The sequence below is a fragment of the Aulostomus chinensis genome, chromosome 10, assembly GCF_037954235.1.
Source record: "Aulostomus chinensis isolate RoL2024-O1b breed Wild chromosome 10, RoL_Achi_v1.0, whole genome shotgun sequence".
Classification (NCBI taxonomy): Eukaryota; Metazoa; Chordata; class Actinopteri; order Syngnathiformes; family Aulostomidae; genus Aulostomus; species Aulostomus chinensis.
This window is the reverse complement of record NC_141329.1, coordinates 11,975,702-11,991,483: the sequence shown is the minus strand read 5'-3', so window position 1 is coordinate 11,991,483 and position 15,782 is coordinate 11,975,702. Positions and strand designations below refer to the sequence as shown.

Here is a 15,782-nt window from a genome sequence, read left to right as displayed (position 1 = left end):
GCATCGTGCATTTTATTTCATACATATTACGTTATTAATAAATTGTTTTATGCTAAGTGAAATTTTTTTTAATTTGAAAATATTGATTCCCCACAACAGATTTTAGGACTTCATCCTTTGAATACCGTCTGAAGGTGGAGACGTAAAGGAGGCATTGGTGCAGAGAAAATAGACGAGATGCTGCTGTTTAGAATGGTGTCTTTTCATGACATAATGGCCTTGTATGTGATTAATCAGAGACTGTGATGAGCCGATCGCATTCCTGCACAAGCATTGGTGGATTTAACAGCAGGTTTCACTCTGGGGACCTGGAGATCATGTGGTGAGGTTGTCATTGCACTTTCCACGAGTGTTGACTGACGTAATGTCTCATACACTCACTGACCTCTCACTTATAGAGACTGTCATCTCCTGGCAGCATGCTCATCTGTGTGTGTGTGTGTGTGTTGTGTGTGTGTGTGTGTGTGTGTGTGTGTGTGTGTGTCTCTCAGTGAGAGAGAGAGGGAGAGTAAGGATAAAGTTTTTGCCCTCACTTTCCTTTAATTATGACGTGTTTCTTGGCTTAATGCCGGGCCTCCTCTCCATCTTCATCCCTCTCCTCTTTTTTAATGTCTCTCAGGGCTTGATTTGCGACGATTATTTCAGTGTCCTTTTGCTGAGTCAGCTAAGTGACATCACTTGCTGGAGAACCAGTGAGGAGACAGGTGAAGGGGTGAGAGTGAGGTGATTGTATGGAGGGGGACCATTGTCGCTGATGATAGAGGGACAGGAGAGACAAAAGAGATGGGTGGGGGAGAGCAGACCGGATGGGTGAGCTTTTATCGTAATTACAGCTACTTTCCAACGGGATGGAGACAGGGATTAGAGGAGGGAAATGTGGCAACCCCTGAAGCAAAGTGATCAAGTTGAGAAGAGACACAAGCAAACTTCGAAGATAGTTGGCCCATGCAGTGCAACAGCAGAAACTGACTAGAATACATCCAGACACAACAAGATGATCACAGGTGCAGTCATTGGTGTCTGGATAAATGCATGGGTTCGATTTTAGCATTTAGATTTAACAGTCGTAATACAATATTTTCCTCCTCGATTTCTACCTGTCACGGTGACCTTGAACTTTGCGCTCCAAAAGCTTTTGAGTCCCAAAGGATGTTCCAGACTTACCCTGTTCATGATAATGGGATCGACATTAGGATGAGCAACCCATGGTTGTTTGGGATGCAGAGGCATAAATAGCCAGTTTGAGCAAGTGTGTTAAGACAAGGTCAACTTTTCCAAAGCAAAGTTTACAAATTCAGATTGTGTTCTTATGTCTTTGTCACTGACTCCAGCTCACAAATGCAATTCTGTGCATGTGGTTCCACCAGAACCTGATTTGTTGTTAAGGGCTATGCGATAGGATTATTTTGGCTACTGCTAATTAAAGGTCATCTTCCTTTATTCATTTATTGATACTGGTAAACCAATTACCAGTGAGGTTGAAAATTAAGGGTAAACGGTAGATCCGTCTCAGTTACACAGAATGACACTTTTACAACAATGCAAAATATCAGCTTTCAGTAGGTTTGATGTGCAGGTATAAGAGAATTTGCTTTCAAGATCCGCTCACTTTCCCCATTGCTGTTCCTCTACTTCTCTGTGTCTGCATCTTCCATTCCCTTGTGTGTCTCTTCTTCTTTAATTCAGCCTCCTGGCACTGTCACCCCCTCCTATGCTCTCAGTATATTAGCCCCTTTCCCCTGTGTTCAGTGCTGCTTACTTCTCTCCCGCTTCAGAAAGTCCAAATGTGCCAGAGGGCCAACAGACAAAGGTGGTCGGTCATTTGAGCTGCATTATGTAATTATAGCTGGTACTATTTTAAAGACTGTTGATGTGAATGGTGGCAGTCGCAGCAGGAAATTAGGGTCAGTGACATAGGGCTCCAAAAGTGTAAGTAAGTTTAAGTGTAAGGGACTCCATTCTTGGTGGAACTCCACAAACTCTTCAGATTGTCCATCCATCCATCCATCCATTTTGTATATGCATGGGGGGGGGGGGGGGGGCAGACATTGGGCAAGAGTAGGGGTTCACCCTGGATGGGTTGCCAATCGGTCACAAGGCCACAAGGCCATCAGAGGAAATTAGGAGTTCAGTACCTTGCTCAAGGATACGTCGACATGGTCACCGGGGTAGTGAGGATCGAACTAGCGACCCTTCAGTTGCTAGACAGCCACTCTACCTCTGAACCTCTTCAGATCATTTACACTTAAAATGCACAGGTACAAATGAGCAATGAATTTCACTAATGCTCACAACTATATTTAATTTTACGCTCATGCACATAAACACAGTGCATTTTGCTGTGGCATTGTATTGCTTGTGTGTGTTTATGTTAATTGCTCTTTTTCCAGAATTAATTCTGTATTTGCTTTGATTCTACCGCACAGCTTCATATTAGAAAGTCAAAGTGTGTTTGTGTGTGTGTGTGTGTGTGTGGGGGGGGGGGGGGGGTTGTGCTTCATTTTTAATTAATATCTTGAAAATTAAATGTAAGCATGGCCAAAATTGCATCATATAAATGTGTATTGGTTGACATGTGTCAGTAAAAAGTCCTTTGTTTACATTTCTATAAAAAACATTCACTTAACCCTGTATATTCCAAGTGCAGTGGAAGTACAAGAGTGTGCTTGCCAGGTGACGTGCATCGTGTTCAGCTTCCAGAGCTCATAGGGCACACATTCTCTTGCAAATTTTCCAATTAATACCCGAGTAAAATTGATTCGGATAAATACAACAGCTTTACAGCTTTTGGTTACAAAAATTCATTACATTGACCATCATGTGACATTAAAATTGTATAGTGGAACCCAGACAAATGTATTGTTTTTCTTGTTGTGTAGCCTCTCTTTAAAAGATTCACTCATCATTGATAAGTTCATTCTCCAAATGTCTGTTGCTTGTGCTTCATGTTCACACTCAGGATGACAAAGGAAAATATATACAGAGAAACAGATAACTAGAAGTACAGCACCACACAATGATGTGTGTCTGTCACGGTGACCATTGACCACCAAAATCTTTTCTATTGTCTTTGAGTCCCAGTGCACATTTGTGGCAAACTTGGATGCATTCCTTCAAGGCATACCTGAGATATGTATAGAACTGGAGACTGCTGTCAAAAATGCTGTGAGAATAAGGTCAGTAATGACAATAAATAAGACTAAACATGTATTTCTTTTCTCTTGCCAAACTTGAATGATACATCATTCCTGTTTAATTGACCTTTTCAAACTAGGTGGATTTAAAAGCATGTTAGCAGAATCTTAATTTTTTAATGAAATCTCTTGTGTTTGGTTGAATCCCCCTTTTTCCATTTGGGAAGTCCCTCTTCACAGGAGTAGGATTGCAGCTTGTTACTAACAAAAGGATTTTCTTGCCTCTAAAGAATCCCTGTAAAAAAAACTTTAATCAGAGAACCTCTCTTTGATAACCCTCAAAAAAAGGCCACAACTCTATCACCAGAAACTGCCTGATTGCTTTCAAAACTTTGGAGCAATATCAGTTCATCTGTGAGGACTTCATACAAGGGTAACCTTGTTAATATCACCTTGAGAGTACTTAGGAGCTGAATCGATTTGTCCTTGATTCAAGTTCTGCTTTTGACTGATTCCAAACCTTCTGAACCGGCGAAACCATACCTTAAAAATCAAATCGGATGCATATTTATTCATCGGTTATTCTTTATACCTCTAGCAGCGGTCAAAATGGAATTTTGGGTTGGAAATGGGGCTTTTCCGAACAATCGTTGGGTAGAATTGTTATTGAAGTAGTTTCTGTTACAACCTTAAATAATTAATCGACTTACTGCCATTTTTTAGGGAAGATCCTGTAGATCCTGGTTCCTGAATAGTGTTGTAGGCTGTTAGCAGTACGTAGCTATTCACGGAACAGCAATTTTTGATGTTAGGAAATTTTTATAAGGGTACGTCCTTGGTGGATGTAAATGTTCTTTGGGGACTTTATAGTTTTGATTTTGTTTTTAAAAAGCATGTCGACTGTTATTCTTTCCTGTTTAAATTGATCCATTTTACCGCCCATTTCATATGTTTTTTTTTTAATGTGTGAAAGTATCCAGTCTTGATATTCTTGCAAAACATCACAGTTTAGTTTTTGTTTCTTCCTTTTGTACGCTTGATACTCGAAACAATCAATGACCAAATCTAACCCCCACCATACACAGATATATCAAAATGTATTTATCGCGGAGGATCCTCTATTCACCTGAGGTTTCTTTCATCTATAATAATGACTTATTTTCTTTTCTCCGCAGGCCCACTTTCCGCTATTTCACCTGGCACACGTGTGTGTTAGGTATTGTTGGCTGCGCCGTCATGATGTTCCTCATCAACGCCATCTATGCCTCAGCCAGCATAGCCTTCATGCTTCTGCTGCTTCTGCTGATTCACTACCTCAGTCCCACCTCCAGCTGGGGATACATCAGCCAGGCTCTTATATTCCACCAGGTCAGGCAGAGAAACATTGAGACACACTCACACACACACACACACACCCTCAATACTGCTATGTCATTACTGGAGCAACTAAAATCTCAGCCCCTCAACTTTAGAAGAGCCTGTACCTTTGCCAAGCAATCATTTCATCAGGTTTATAGGGACACACAAACACAAACAGACTGCTGCCTCACTCTCAGCCAGGCACTTTGCATTTAGCAGACACACACATTTTCCCACTTTTCCCTCGCATTCACACAAAATACTTTGTTGTCATTGCTACAGCAGCCATCTATCACATTTATATCAAGCTCACCAGACACATACATACATTTACATTTTTCCTCCTCAGTAAAGCAACCTGCTTTTATTACAACATTTACAAACATTCACAGCTGTACATCATCCAGCTCTCCATGTCCTCTATCTTGCGAGCCTGTTGCTCTCAAGGAGAAGGGGCACCATTGCCAGGAAGGCCCATTGCCGAGGGGAATCGTTGCCAAGGCTGCAGGCAGGGGTTATGGGTGGGGGGTTGGGGTTTGGGGGGGGGGGGGGGGGGGGGCTGGCAGGGTTTGCCAGCAGCTTGTCAGGAGGCAGAACATTATTACAACCACTTAACTTATTGCACTTTTCCTCCTCCTCCTCCTCCTCCTTCTTCACCTTCCTTCCTTTCTTATACTACCTCCCCCCTCCTTCCACTCTCTCTGCTTTTTCTCTCACCTCAAACAGAAGGAACCAGCTCAGTCCGATTTAAAAGATTACTCTAATAAGCCTAACGGGAGAGGTCTCATGTGTGCATGTAAATATCTCTCACATGCCCTTTTTTTTCTTCTTTTTTTGTCTTCCTTTTTTTTTTATTGTTCTTGCCCCTCCAAGTAGCAGCCAGTGTGGCTGAATGCCAGCTAGGTGACATTGCAACGGGGACGGCTTGCCAGAAAAACACACCAGGAGATAACGGACAGTGTTGAGAAACGAAAAAAAGGAGGAGGAAAAAGACAAACTGAGGCAAGAAATGCTGATGGTATCACAGCAGGAAGAAGATAGAGACAGAATATAAGCAGAGGAGGGGGGGGGGTTGTGAAAATGGAGTGATGGATGAGACTGAGGCGAAAGAGAAATGATGATAGCTTGATGGATGAGAAGACAGGAGGAAATGGAGAGATAAAGGGAGACAGATGATTAGATGAGTAGAGGCAGTCAGTTCCTGAGACCTTTTTTTGTTTTGTTTTAATAGTAATTACCAGTCACAAACACAAAAACAGTTATGGTGACAGTAATGTCGGAAATGGTTGTAACTTAATGCTTGATGGATAACTGCACGGACCTTGAGTTCGACATGTTTTTCTAAGACGATCATTATCTAAAGTAAAGCCACTCTTTGATATCAATACCTCAAACCTATTAAATACACCCTAAAAGTGTTTCAGGTCATTCTCAAGGGACTCTGCTCCATTTAAGAGCTGTTTATCACAGGCACTAAATAGTGCCACTTGTGAAATTGCCTTAAAGGAGTTGAGGCTCAATCCCAAACAAGCTTCTATACACTCCCCCTCCCTTTTAGCATTCGCGTGATGGGTTCATCAGATGAAGGGCATCCCAAATTTAGTAGTAGGGAGGGGACGATAAAACCCCTCATCAGTGAGTGTGCATCAAAGCCAGCGCCACCAACCCTTGGCGCAACAGTGAATAGAGAATAGAGGAAACAGGATACAGTTCTGTCTTGCTACTTCGTTAATTATTAGCTAAAGTCCTGCACATGAAGATAAATTGTGTTTATGCCACTTGGATTTACCTGAAGAAGGAAAGAAGACCGCAAAAAATATATATTTTTTGTCTTATCTGTTTTCTGATCTCTGAACATCTTTATGCATTTTTTTGCTCATACGAATGCCATAGCTAAGGCAACAAAAGAGGATGAACAGTACTGTTTGCACGACTGGTTTTATGTGACACACATAACACCCTACCCTGAAAACATGTTGACATATTGACACAACACAAAACCACAAACACACTGGATGTAACCATGGTGACAGCTTATTCCTGTGTCTGAAGGAAAGCAACAAGGGTGCCTCAAAGCTTTTACACCCCCCTCCTGAATAAGGAGGGCCCTCCTGGGGTCGTCAGTGTGACATCACAGTAGGGAGAATGACACTCCGAGTGAAGGGCGAGTGGATAGAGGCCAGTTTGGGATTGAATCTTCCCCCACCACATTCGCCCTTAGTGTGGGGTGACTGGAGGACCACGTACAGTTTCATCACATCACCACTGCGCTCACATCGGACATGACTTTCTCTGTGCCTCTGAGATAGAAGCTCTCATGTGCAGCAAAGAAAGAGGCTGTGTTATCCTCTAAAGCCAACCTTCAAAGCGAGTATGAGCACCAGATTTAATATGGGGGGCATGTTGTCACCGAGCTAATGGTCATTAATTCCAATGAGGGTATAAATTGAGTGTTAATCATTCTTAGTAGACTGTAGGTTTAGATCTAACATTTGGTTCCACATGGTTACATTTCCTTAATGGTCCCTTGATGCTGCCTCATCAGCACACTGGTAGAATTCTAATGCTGGTTGTGTTTTAGCGTGCTGTGTACTACAGACTCATACACACTGGCAGTGAAAATTAAACAATCATAGTTGGGTAAATTCATGAAAAATAGTGAATAAATGTTTCTAAATCAAAGATTCTGCTGCAGCACACCAGTCTACGCATGCATTCACGACAGAGGTGCAGAGAGTTGGTGGATTATGTCAGCCACTTAAAAAGAAACTATGTAACCTTTGCAAAACCCTGCACACGATGGTACAAGTAGTAATTAAAATACACAAATTGGGCTGAATAACGGTGTAATAGTAGCATAAATAAAGTAGAAGGTGGAGTGGAATCAACGTTAATTTTAATGCTGTGGTCTTAGTAGTTGGACTTGTCTCTAAATTTCTGGGTCAGTAGGAGCAGACCACGCTGACCCTCTTGTGATTTCGCAACTTATTAGTGTTCTAATTTCTCCAGCTTCTGATTTTGTTTTAGAGAGTATAATTTCCCATTCAATTCTTCCATTATCATTATAAAAAGCGTTTTACAAACCAACGAGCCGGTGAATCATGACCACAACACACAACAGAAGAAAAAGAATTTGAAAAGGCACAGGGACAAGACTGTGTACATAATTCTCTGAGGAGTAAAGGAAATACTCATCCCACAAGGCATTGCAAACTTTACCTGAGATCCAACATATTTTATATTTCTTGCTAGAAAGGGAAATCATATTTTTGAGAACATGAGGGGTGTGTAATAATTGTGGAAGTCGTTCCTTATTTTTATCCCATGCATATCTGCCATGACCAGAGTTTTTGAAGTGAAGATTTCACAGAACTCATGTGTCGAAGTGGGTAAAGTATCGTTAAATCGCCGACGTTAAAGAGAAACTAAGCTGAAGACTCATTGTTCAAGCTCAGTTGTCGGAAGTTACACAGACCCCCCCGCTGCCCCACCCACCGTCCCGACCAAAACTGTCTTTTTCTTGACTATAATACTTACAAATTAGTGAACCTGTTTGGATCTTTATAATACTAATATCTACTTCTCCTTCAGGGTTCTGTAAATATCGGGGATGTATTTTTGCTCCAGGGTAACTACACATCCGATATGAAGGCCAGTTTATAGTTTTGAAAAAATGACCACACACTCACATATGCACACGTGGCTGCCTGAGCAAGGCATCAATTCCCTGGTGTGCCTGAATCATGACACGTTGAGCTTTAGGGTGCACTTGCAATCACTGAAGTCTGGTTAATTAAAAAGAGAAGGGATTTTAGATAGACATTTCACTGCCATAATCCCTTCTCTTGTCACCTGTAGGTGCGTAAATACCTGCTGATGCTCGACGTGAGGAAAGATCACGTCAAGTTCTGGCGGCCTCAGATCCTGCTGATGGTTTCCAACCCTCGGAGCAGTGTTGGCCTCATCACCTTCATCAACGACATCAAGAAGAGTGGACTATACGTGCTGGGACATGTTCAGCTTGGAGACCTCGGTAAGGACACCGACACATCTAACTTTACCTTTAAGTCTTATTGGAATCATTTTTCTCTCGTGAACGTTAATGAGAGCAAATACTGTCGACTTCCAAAGTTGTTAATGACAGTTTCCACTCAGACAACATTTGCTTATGCACCATTTCTCGTTGACTCTCTCTGTGAGAGGGTGACTATTAAACAGCCAAACAAATCTGTAGTGATGGGATATAGTTTTGAGGTAATTCAACAAAATAGCCATTAGATTTATATTCACTTCAGTGTTTTCATGCAGGACTCATTCAAAACGTGTGAGTATGAGTTGCAGTAGCACATGCAGTAGAGTGTCACAGTCAGCACTGCTTCACTTAGTGGATCGTTTTAGAATTCTGGCTCTTCTTCCATGACATCGGCTCATCTGCTGCTGGTGTCTTTCAAGGGAAGTAATCGTACTCACACAATCCTCTGAGGCGTTGCTTTTCTTTCCTGCAGAGACACACACTCGCAGAGTTTCAGCAAGTGCAGGGTCATTGAATGTTTTCTTTTCTTTTATGGATTGTGTGTGTGTGTGTGTGTGTGTGTGTGTGTGTGTGTGTGTGTGTGTGTGTGTGTGTGTGTGTGTGTGTGTGTGTGTGTGTGTGTGTGTGTGGACACCAGGGCTGAATGAAGACTCATCCTGTGAGAGTTTCACATTGGAGGAAAAAGTGATATGTTCATTAGTAGCTGAAGAGCCCTTATTTCATCTGAGTACTAATGAGGGTCCTGGTCTTGAGAAATATAAAAGGTGTGATTCACCCATCATGTATCCGAGGAGGGACAGTGTAGATGTGGCCTCTGGATTGCTCTCTACAAACAACATATTGATGTTTTTATTACCAGATTGATCATTTGTTACTCTCCTTTGTGTTTGCATCTCTCTTTTACCACTCCCCCACCCTCGAATTCCACCTCCTGTTAGTTCTACCTGTGGTTCTTGATATTCTGAGCACATACTGAGCTATTAGCTTCTTTCTCACCTCATTTTGCCCTCCTCCACCAGACACATTACCATCCGACCCTCTGCAGGCCCAGTATGACTCATGGTTGTCCCTGGTTGACCATCTCAACATCAAAGCCTTTGTCAACTTGACGCTAGCCGATTCTGTACGTCACGGCATCCAACATCTGCTGTTCATCTCTGGTCTTGGTCAGTGTCTCCCTCATTACTTTTAAATGTCTCTAACATTTCAAATGTTAGCTTTCCTTTAATATTTGTATGTGTTTTAAGTGAAATTTTCTTTGGTCCATCCAACAGTTTAAAATGCAAGAATCTTAGTTTTCTCTTATAAATACCAATACAGCAGCAAATTCTCATATTTATGAGAATGGAACTAGCAAATGTTACGAATTTTTGCCTTTAAAAAAAGCCTGAAACAATTTATCGATTCAGAAAATAGTTGATGAATGTCATTTTCAGCCATTAGTTTGTGCAGCTTTAGTTCTGTTCTTCATTAAGTTTTGATGTGTAAGTTTGATAGCAAACCATAAATTCCTTTTTTTTTTGTGTGTGTTTTTTGATCAAATACTCTGACACAAATGTTGACAGAAAATTTTAGATTATGAAATGAACCCAGTTCCCCCATTGAGATTTCTCAAGAGATCACCCTTCTTGCTTTGGAGTGAGGAAGAACGTATACTTACCAAGATGGAGTGGATGAATCTGTGTCAAGTTCTTATTGTTGGAGGAAGTCCACCCCCCCCCAACCCCCTCGTCACATCTGTTTACCAGTCAGGGCTGACATAGTTTAACTGCGTTGTCTATCAACACAATGGACAGCAAGGGCTGCTGATCTCTGCTGCCTCCGGCTTGGTTCATAGTCTAGACATAATTGACCGTGTTTGTGGATGGGAAGCCAGATGAAGGTATGTCACTACACTCACACCTCCTCTGGGTGATGAGGCACATGTTTGGAGGGAGTGAGGGAGGGGAACTGGGCAGGAATAGTGTGATCCTGCCAAACACTACGTTCTCCTAATGGAACTCTTTGCCCACCGCAACTCCAGATGTAACAGAGTTGGTTTGTGGTCGTCCGCGGTGCTCCCCAGATAGGCTATGTTCAATTAGGGAGAAATACAGGAGGAAAGAGTAAGAAAGATTAAATCCATCCATCCATTGTCTTCCGCTTGTTCCTATTAAGGGTCACGGGGGGGCTGGAGCCTATCCCAGCGACTATGGGCGAGAGGCGGGGTTCACCCTGGACAGGTCGCCAGTCCATCGCAGGACCAACATAGAGAGACAAACAACCATTCATACTCACATTCGGTCAATTGAGAGTATCAATCAGCCTCGTCCCCAATTGCATGCCTTTGGACGGTGGGAAGAAGCCGGAGACCACCGTGCCGCCTGAAGGATTAAATGAAAATCAAAACTTTTTGATATTTTGACACCTTCATTTGTGTTTTACAATCCCTCAGGGGCTCCTTTCCCCCACTTTGGGGAGCTAGAGAGAAGAAGCTTAAACACCCATAAACAACTTTTTCTGGATTAATACATACCATTATACATTGCACCACAACATCTCCTAGTGCGTGTTTTCAGATTAGTGGTTTTCAAGTTCTTTCCCGGTTGCCTGCCATCTTTGTTCTGTTTTTAAAAGTGCCAGTTTTGTCTAACTTTGACCACTCTTCTTTTTTTTCTGCCCTTCCCTTGTCCCCCTCTGGCTTCCTCCCAGCTCCCGTCTACTTCACATTTGTCTCTGTCTTTCTCTTCATCAGATGAAGTGACTGAACCTCTGCAACCTTTCAATTAATACCTCAGAAAATCAATGCCAATGACAAAGAAATGATTTGTGTAACGAATGGGCTCTTTCTCTCATTTCTTTTTTCTAATTTCCAGGTGGGATGCGTCCCAACACCCTCATCCTGGGTTTCTATGACGACAGCCTTCCAAAGGACAAACTGATTGAGCCCTCACTATCCGGCAGTCTGTCCACAGATCTTTTGTGCACCTCTCAGGAGCTGCAGCATCAGCCCCTTCGCTTCCACTTTGCCTCCCTTCGGGGGTCAAGCAGCAGGCAGGATGGTGGTGAATTTGGGGACGGGAAGGTTCTGGGGCCTCAGGAGTATGTTGCTATCATAGCTGATGCCATGAAAATGCTGAAGAATGTGGTGCTGGCTCGCTATTTCAACAACTTTGACCGTGCGCAGGTCCTCTCCCAAGCCTCATCCTCTCCCGGGAAGGGCGCTGTGTATGTGGACGTTTGGCCCGTCAACCTCTTACGTCCTGACAGCTCCAGCTACGTGGACACTTGTTCTCTCTTCTTGCTCCAACTAGCATGCATCCTCAACATGGTGCGAGCCTGGCGCAAAGCCACTCTCCGTCTGTTCTTGTGCGTGGAGGAAGGCCGTAGCGTGAGAGGCTCTGAGGAGAAGCTGGGCCAGCTGTTGAAAGAGCTGAGAATTAAAGCTCAGATCTACCCTGTTTCATGGGACCAGCAGGTCTCGCTACACTGGCAACGTCAAGGCAAGTGGGGCAAGAATCTTGGGCCACCATCCCCGGATACCATCAAAGAAGATAAAAAGCAACAGGTAGATGAGGAGGAGGATGAAGAGGATTACGTCAACAGCTTTCCGAGCAACACCACGCGTCTCTCAGATGACTACTTGTCAGCTGTCAATCAACTGATCCTGGAGCAGGCCCGTCCACCTCCTGCCGTGCGTTTCCTCTACTTGCCCCGCCCCCCGGCTGACACCCGTCGCTACACCACTTACTTACGCCAGCTGGAGCTGCTGACTCAGAACCTGGGTCCCACACTGCTCATCCATGGCGTCACTCCTGTCATCACCACTGATCTCTGAACAGTTCCTGGCACATCAAGAGACGTGTCTTTAATGCTGCAGTATTCTGACCAGCTGCTGTGTGGAGCGCTCCCCCAGCGCTGACCTATTCAACCCAACGCAGCCCAGTTTTACAGCCGTTGAACTCAGGCTGGGATGTCACAGCTGACTCACTGCTGCACTGTGATGCACGACATGGACAACAAATTTAACAAGCATTTGAATTGAAGACCAGATATTATACTGTACATCTTGAAATGAAAATCCTGTTTGCTGCAAGCACATGAAAGAAACCTAATATAATGTCACAAGGACAACTTTAATTTAAACAAATTATGATTAAAAAATGGACGAACGCCTCGTCTCCACGTACAGACGTCCACAACAAATTATAATACACTGGATATCCATTTATGGCCTATGGAAACTATCGTCTCTGATGTGTTTGTATTTGCCTCTATTTAGTTTAGCTTCTTGGTTTATCATAAAGATCCCCAGTAGCTGACTGCTACAAGGACTAGCTAGTCTTTGTGGGGTCCTCGACAACATCACATTACATTCCACAACACAAAAAGATGAAAGTAATGAAATAAATAATAAAATGCTAAAAAGTAGGAGGAAATACAACCATTGCCATGAAAAAGGCCACTCATTGAAAAACAACCAATACTCCGCTTTAACATATACAGGCACTAAAATTATAATCAGACAGCAGCACAAAACTAACTCTGACCATAAACCTCCTGTTGTATGTTTTTAAGTTGGAACAAAGCTCATATCAGGATAATGTATGCAGATGCAGGTGGGTGCCCTATCTATTTCTAAAGCAAGTCTTTCTAATAATTGTATGAATATAACTCTGAAGATGATTCCACGAACCTCCAGCCCCATGAATGACTCTTAACTTTTTTTTTCTTTTTTTTTTGTCAGAAAGTTGGATTCAGGTTGAGGGAGGGTCATAAGCCCACAACTTGTACCATGAACAAAAATGTAAGACTTGCTGTGGAGTTAAGACAGAACAACCTGGCTAAAATTAGCAAGAAACAACAGGTATTTGCTATCAAGTTTAGGTGACAAAGGCAGTTAAATTATTCTCTCACCCAGGATATAAGAGGATGTTTCAATTGCCTTTCAGGGGACGTCCAAATGAGGAAACAAGGTGTGAAGACTCCGACACCCTAAATTTGTCATCCACTTGGAGTGTTTTTTTTTTTTTTTGGATTACATCACAGTTTGTGCTGCAGGGTAGCCAGAACGTAAAGAGAACAGAGCGGTTTCTAAGGAGGTTCTGTCGTGTTAAATATGAGGAAGAAAGAAGAAGAAGAAAAAAAAAAAAACCTGTAGCAAAAAAGTCATGTCATCAGTGACATTTGAATCTCACACATCAAACATGGCCAGTGTGGCTGCTCCGGTTCATTGCAGTAATTACCAACTGCAGTCAGTATTGACTGAGTCGGAGCGTTTCAGGCTTAAATTTACCGAAGTGAAGTTAGCAAGGGACAAAAAATCAGGCAGTCAGAAACATGTATCACACAGCCGAAGATGTTCTTTAACTCAGGTGTGCCACTGTTATGTCCCTGAACCTAGAGGCCTACGGGGGAGAATGTCCACTCATCTAGAATGCCATCCCACCGTAGTCGCTCCATCCACTATTCCCTCACCCCTACCTTCGATAGAGATAGTGCTCTAATGAAGGATATACTCTCAGCTGAATCTGAAGTGTCCTCTGGCTCCTCTTGTGGATTTTTAATATTTTCTCTGCTACTGCTGCTGCTCACATTTCTTTAGATGATCATTCCATATGCCTTTCCCATCAAAAGTGCCTAGCTGGTGAGGGAGCCAAAGTGTTAAATCAGTCCACATTTCATGGGTAGTTGGACCGAATATTCCAGAAAATATGTTTACTCAGTTAGTACGAATGCATAATTGAAAATAATAATGATGATATTAATGACGGTGCTACTATGACAGTCTTAGAATTATTGTCTCAGGAAAACATTCCTCTTTCTCCCAAGTGCACTTTTCTGCTTCCTCTGCCAAACAGCATGTCGTGCAGCTCTCCAGGACGACCCAAACATTTTTACAGGACCAAGAACTACTGTGATTGTCCACAATGTCGGAGTGATCGCCTTCTGTATTTTAGCTACTTTTAGAATTGTTTTTAACTCACTTGTGATGCTAAAGCAGCCTAGAAACTGAAACACCTACTTGGTACAGAATATTGAAGCACTATCTCGTGGCATGCAGTACTTTCAGCAGTTTCCGGTACTTCCTCTGGAGATGTTAATTATACTGAATGTGCCCTGTGTTACGTACAGTATTATTTTAAAATAATTGTAAAGAATGAATTGTAAGTCTTTGAATCCACGACAATTTATTCGGCTTCCCCACACTGACTGTGTAAGTTTTGAACACCCCCCCCCCCCCCCCCCCAAAAAAAGGTTGTTTTATTTAGGTTTCCACTTGTCTTGACATCCCTGTATTTGAAATGAGGTAAATGTTTACTTGTGAGCCAAATGGACCCATCCTAGTTTCATGGAACGGTTCTTGTTTGGACACTACCTTCCTCAGTAGACCAGCAACACTACATCTCTTCAAATGTTTGTCATGACTATCTAATCTTAAAAGAAGTACAATCTTTGAATGAAAAAATTAAAGCATCACCAAAAAAGTGTATTTTCTCTTTAAAGTATTGGCAAATAGGTGTTTTCCCCCCAATGAATCACTTCCTTGTAACTCCAGAATGCAGAAGGAAACCGCTATGCATATTTAGCTTAAAGCTAATGGTGACTATTAGCTAACAACAGCTGCAAAACTGTCAAACTGTCACTTTGCAAATGTTCATGTGCATCGTCCCCTGTAAGGGACGTCCTCTTTATCCAGCTGTTTGCTCAGTAATCGATAAAGATTGATTTCAACTAAAAACAACTACTTGCCCTTCCTTCAAGAGTAGACAAGCATGACCAGCTGAAGCCATCAGTCTCCATTACATTCAAGCTAGATGTATGTGGCTAGCTCTGTCTGCATTCTTGACTCACAAACCATAATGCAAGAAGGGGAAAACGTTTTTGTGCGCCGAAGTTTTACGCCTTAAAGACAAAATACACTTAAGATTGAAGAATAGCTTGAAGTGTTTGAACTGTTTGGTTTTTTTTAATTTGAAAATCAAATGCTTAAGATGTAAGCTGAAATGACAGGAAAAAAAATAAAAGGTTTATAAGAGAGGTCGTGTTTTTACTGACTCTGGAAGTTGTTTATGAAATCCATATCAAACATAATGACCAAGTCGAACTTCATTTGATTTCAACCATTTAGTTTGTCTCTGAGCTGTGGATCTTTGTGTCGACGGCACTTGTTTGTTTGAGGTAAACTCAGGAAATTGAGGCTGCGACGGCTCGGGAGCTCAGACAGCTAGCGGGTGCCAGCCAGCCAAATTACCTTGTCCTACAGTCAACCTCGC

General features: G+C 42.4%; 1 protein-coding gene across 1 annotated transcript in view; it reads left to right on the top strand.

The window, feature by feature from the left end:
• Positions 1 to 15,536, top strand: part of LOC147254428 (solute carrier family 12 member 9) — a 69,015-nt gene extending 53,479 nt beyond the window's left edge. Inside the window, exons 10-13 of the mRNA XM_086216048.1 lie at positions 4,310 to 4,502; positions 8,352 to 8,526; positions 9,546 to 9,692; positions 11,382 to 15,536. Coding sequence (XP_086072174.1) covers positions 4,310 to 4,502; positions 8,352 to 8,526; positions 9,546 to 9,692; positions 11,382 to 12,343 — 1,477 coding nt within the window. The 3' untranslated portion in view covers positions 12,344 to 15,536. The remainder of the gene's footprint in view (positions 1 to 4,309; positions 4,503 to 8,351; positions 8,527 to 9,545; positions 9,693 to 11,381) is intronic.
• The last annotated feature ends 246 nt before the right edge of the window (positions 15,537 to 15,782 follow it).